Source organism: Pygoscelis adeliae, unplaced genomic scaffold (assembly GCF_000699105.1).
Source record: "Pygoscelis adeliae isolate BGI_AS28 unplaced genomic scaffold, ASM69910v1 Scaffold27, whole genome shotgun sequence".
Lineage (NCBI taxonomy): Eukaryota > Metazoa > Chordata > Aves > Sphenisciformes > Spheniscidae > Pygoscelis > Pygoscelis adeliae.
This window is the reverse complement of record NW_008825410.1, coordinates 2,119,625-2,124,264: the sequence shown is the minus strand read 5'-3', so window position 1 is coordinate 2,124,264 and position 4,640 is coordinate 2,119,625. Positions and strand designations below refer to the sequence as shown.

The window sequence follows — 4,640 nt, the reverse complement described above, 5'->3', positions numbered from 1 at the left end:
AGTTAGATTTTTTTCTTTGTTATCTTAATCTGTATATTCCCCCCCCCCCCCCTTTTTTTTTTTTTTTTCTTTTTCCTGCCAGAGGTATTTTAGAGGAGCAGCGGCACATTCTGATGCTCTTCCAAACTGTTCACTCGTCACCCTTTGGCTGCTTCTAATTGCGTAGAGAAACAGCACCTTGCTTTGTATTTAAAATGTTGCTTTGCCTCATAACGTGTGCACATTGACCTCATTTCAATTGATGTACAAAATGAGCAAGTTAGTAATTGTTCCGTCAATTAATCTAAAATCTGATGCCTCTAGCCATTGAAATAAGCCCTTGAGCTCTCGGTGATGAAAATACCAGCACCATGTCCCACTGTAACAACTCGGCATTGTTGGGAGGCTTGGGGTCTTTACGGGACATTTCAGTCCACTGGATCACTTCACCAGGGTTAAATTCCAATATCGAGCAATTTGATCTGTTTTATCTTGATTTTTGGTGAAAGACTATCCTGGCACTTCTCCCTTTTGAGTCTCTGATAAGGATTTTCATCCCTTCAGTGGGAACAACCTCTAGGAGAGGGCTATTATTAGTTGAAATGTCCAGTATAGGAGGGGAAGAGGAGGCTGAGGGGAGGAGGAGGCTCAGTCTCAGTCCTCGGTTTGTTGCGACCAGCGGAAGCAGCTGGGTTGTTGAGAAGACCTTCCAGGGGAGATCGTGACAGCGAGGAGGGGGATGCTTACCTCTTGAGTATTAGCTTTCAGAAAGCTGACAGCACATCTCTGCTTAGATCACCCTGCTAGTTGGAGGGAAATCTGAAATCTCTTAATTTTGTGCAAAGGCGGCAGATCTATTCTGTTTTTGCCTGTAAAAAATTCAAGTGTTTAATGGCATGACTTTAATAAAAGTGAATTCTGAGGGCTGAATTGAAAAGTTATACGTTTGTAGTAACACTGGCTACCTTATGTTTACAAATATGGTTCTTCTGGTTTAAAAAAAATCAGGTTTTATTTGTTACATTTTTGTGGTTTTTTTTGCTTCTGGAGAAATAGCCTGCCAATTTACTTTTAGTTTATTATGAAAATTTCTAAACTTCAGGAGGAAAAAACTGTGGACTCACCATGCATTTGTGCCATAAATGTATTGATGAAGAAGTGTTTAAGTGATCTGCAACATTGAAATCTGCACTATGTTCTTTGAAAAGTTTTAAATATCTTGCTGTTTGTAATGGGAAGAACAAGCTGCAGTGTACTGATCTTTCTGTTCTTTGTCATTGCTTACTGTACTAATGTTGTAAATGGCTTTTGGAAAATACTTGTTTTGGTAAAACATTGTTCTTGTTAGGATGTGATATTACATCATGGAAATCCTTTTTTGTTTTGTGAAGGAGGAGCTCAGAGAACTACGTGAAGAACCAACTGATCCTCAAGTTCAGCAAGAAATAATTAACAGCATTGAAGAAGTTTATTTTTCCAATGATTCCTTTGATATTGTGAAGTATGAGTTAGAAGTAAGTTGTCTTCTTAAAAGAAAAGACAGTAATATAACAAAAAATGATGGTCAAAGTATGCTTGTTTCAATGAGCTATTTTTCGTTTTGTTTCTTATATCTTGTATTCAAGCAAAACTGTACCGTCCCGCCTCATCTTGAGGTTGTGTGGAGCTTCTAGCATATAGTATTGGTATGGAGTCTCTTTTTTTAACGCAGTAGAATTAATATCAGTTGTGCTAACAGGCACTTCATAACTTAAACTATTGTGAAAAAGCCAAAATAGTTGGAGGGGAAAAAAAAATCCTTTCTATATTTTGGGTATTTTTTTAGGAAACTGACTGAGTCATAATAATTTCAGTGGTTAGGGGTGTTGTGTGTATACATACATGGCTTAAAATAAGGTGACTTTGAGGTAATGATGATATTATATGATGTAATTATGACAACACATTGTTTATCTTAAGACTGATTTATTTCAGTATCCATCATTTGAAATAATGGATTAATTCTGAAAATTAGATTGCAGAAGCAATAAGAATGTTTCTTTAATGGAATTGATTGGTTAGTTAATACTACATATGTATTTAACGTCCTTTAATTTCTCACTGAATTTAATTTACTGTTTACATGCAGAGGCTTCCTCCAGTACTTAGTCTTCAAGAACTGGAAGAGTACACAGACAAATTAAAACAACAGCAAGCTGCTGTAAGTAAAGTTGTTTCCTCTGTACCCTCAGGCAATTTGTTGTATTGTCTATAACATATAGCCAGAAGTGTAGCTGAAAGTTGTGATTTCTTAAACACATTAGATATTAAGCATTTTTTCTTTTAATATTATGTTGTGTGCTTTTATAGTGGAAAATCATATCAGTAAATCATATGAATGAAAAGCAATAATCATATGAAATCATGGAATTAAATCTTGGTGATGTAACAAGGAGCAAATATGCTAACTATTTCTTTAGAAACTTGATTTTCTGAAGGTTCAGCTTTTCCTATGTATTGCAAGAAAAATAATGTTCAACACAGCGCTGAATAGTGCGGTAGTATCTCTTTTTTTGAGGGATTTTTGGCAATGTAAAGCATAAAATGTTTTAAAAACTCTTTCCTTAGAGTTGCTATTTTCTCTTATTTTTCATTTGCCAATTTGTTAATCGTCCACAAGGATTTCTAGTGAATACTGGTACAGAGTTATTACGTAATAAAACGAATGAAATGTAACAATGAGTAATAACTATAATTTATGGGGGGAAATCGGAGTTGCAGCTTCTGAAAGGTACTTGTTACATTTCAGGCTTTTAAATTTTCTATTCATACATTAATTATTGATTCCTTGCTCTTTTAAAGATGAATAATAAGTTACAGGAAACGCATATATTAACTGTGAGAGTATGGAGAGTATTGGAGAGTATCTGCAAGTAAAATAACAGTAACAATCCTAATTCCTGTCTTTAAATGAATGAAATGTACAGAAGGAGAATATTGCATTGTTAATAATACATAGAGAACAAGTTCCTTCTGCCTAAGATTGCTTTTCCCAGAATAAACCCGTGAAATTTTATAAAGTATTAGTGAGAAGTTGAGCAAATGAATATTCCATGTTTCTCACTAAGAGGTATATGAGGACAGAGGTTGAAAGTGGGTGGTAGTTTTTGGATTTGTGTTGGTTTTTTGCTTTTTAAAGTTTAAGAGGACATCTGGTGGTGACCTGGTTTTGCAAGGAAGTACACTCAAGGCTGAGAGACAACTTCATTGAGATATGCTGGATCATCCTAATACCTGTTATCAATGTCTTAGCCATTCTGCCTGCGCGATAGGAACCGGCTGCAGCTAGGGGAGTAGTTTCAGTGCACAGCTGCTGCTGAAACATGTGAACTGGAAAGTGCATGCAGCTAATGAATAATAGGGGTGAGAACTGAGCACGAGGTTTCCAGGAAATATGGCCCAGATGTGTCTTTCTTTTCGGAAAAAAAACAAACAAAAACTATCAAAGCCAAAACTTTTGACAAGAAACACGTGTCCAATTCGTCCCCGACCATCCCCCACGTCAGGATCGGGCCTTTCTTGTGTCTTCCGTAATCTAGTCTAAATGTGATTCTGCTATAGGAAGGAATTGTTGCTTGGGTTTGTTTTCCTCCTTGGGCATGTGCCAAGTTGCTAAAATTTCTTGTATGCTGTTTATTATGTCCTTGTGTCATATTTCCAGGTGGAGCATGAGAGACTGTTGCATGTTTTCTTCTCCTGTCTCAATTATTGCCCATTTATCTTGTGACATGTCAGTTAGATTACTGTCTGTCTTAAAGTACATTAGTGTCCTTCATGGAAGACAGTACTGCAGAATGTTGTACTTTGTTATTTCAGTCCTAAAAATATTTTAATGCTGATTGTGAATAGATTATCAGATAGAAGACTCAACAAGTCTGTTGACAGATCACACAATACCTCTGCTTTTGAAAAAGAATAAATACTGCCTTTTTCACTTCAGTGCCTGCATCTATAGCTGACATAGGAATTTACAATAGTGGTTTAGAGATAATGCCAACTTCTAAATTTCTGTAACACAAAGCACTCAAACGAGTGTGAATTACAGGTAAAAGAGCTCTGATCCTCCACTTCTCACTGAGTGTTACCATCTGCTTTTGCACAGCTGATCTTGGTCATGCCTTTGTTTTCTGGGTCACTATAGACTCTCTGTTTTCTGTAGTTTTCCCATTACAGTTTTCCATTCCATTGGATGGATTCCAACTCACTCAAGATTTCTTTAATATGTGTATCGTGACAGCTTTAATTTGTCTAATCATCTTGGTACAGACAATTTGAGTTAGGAGACTTTTTAGTTGTACGTCTGTTTGTCTTCATTTTAATTAGTAGACTGATATCCTCAGCTGTATCTTTTTTTTCTTCAGGAGATGAAATATTTTTTCCTGATGTGATTAGGAAAGAGAAAAGTGTTTTGGAGAAAATTATTTGGTACCCTCAAAGAACATTGCATGCATTGATAACTGCAGCCACATTCATTGCTAGCAATTGCAATTCTGGATTCCAAAAGTTAAGAATTAAAAAGTAAATCAACACAATTGTGTGGAAGATGCCAAAAGTGGTGGGACAATTTGGAAATGAATGGAAGTAACCTTTCCAACCTATCTAACCAACCAACCTATCCCTAT

General features: G+C 36.1%; 1 protein-coding gene across 1 annotated transcript in view; it reads left to right on the top strand.

Annotated features, from left to right (window-relative positions):
* Positions 1-4,640, top strand: part of CCDC132 (coiled-coil domain containing 132) — a 95,135-nt gene that overhangs the window by 9,918 nt on the left and 80,577 nt on the right. Inside the window, exons 3-4 of the mRNA XM_009330581.1 lie at positions 1,371-1,493; positions 2,108-2,179. Coding sequence (XP_009328856.1) covers positions 1,371-1,493; positions 2,108-2,179 — 195 coding nt within the window. The remainder of the gene's footprint in view (positions 1-1,370; positions 1,494-2,107; positions 2,180-4,640) is intronic.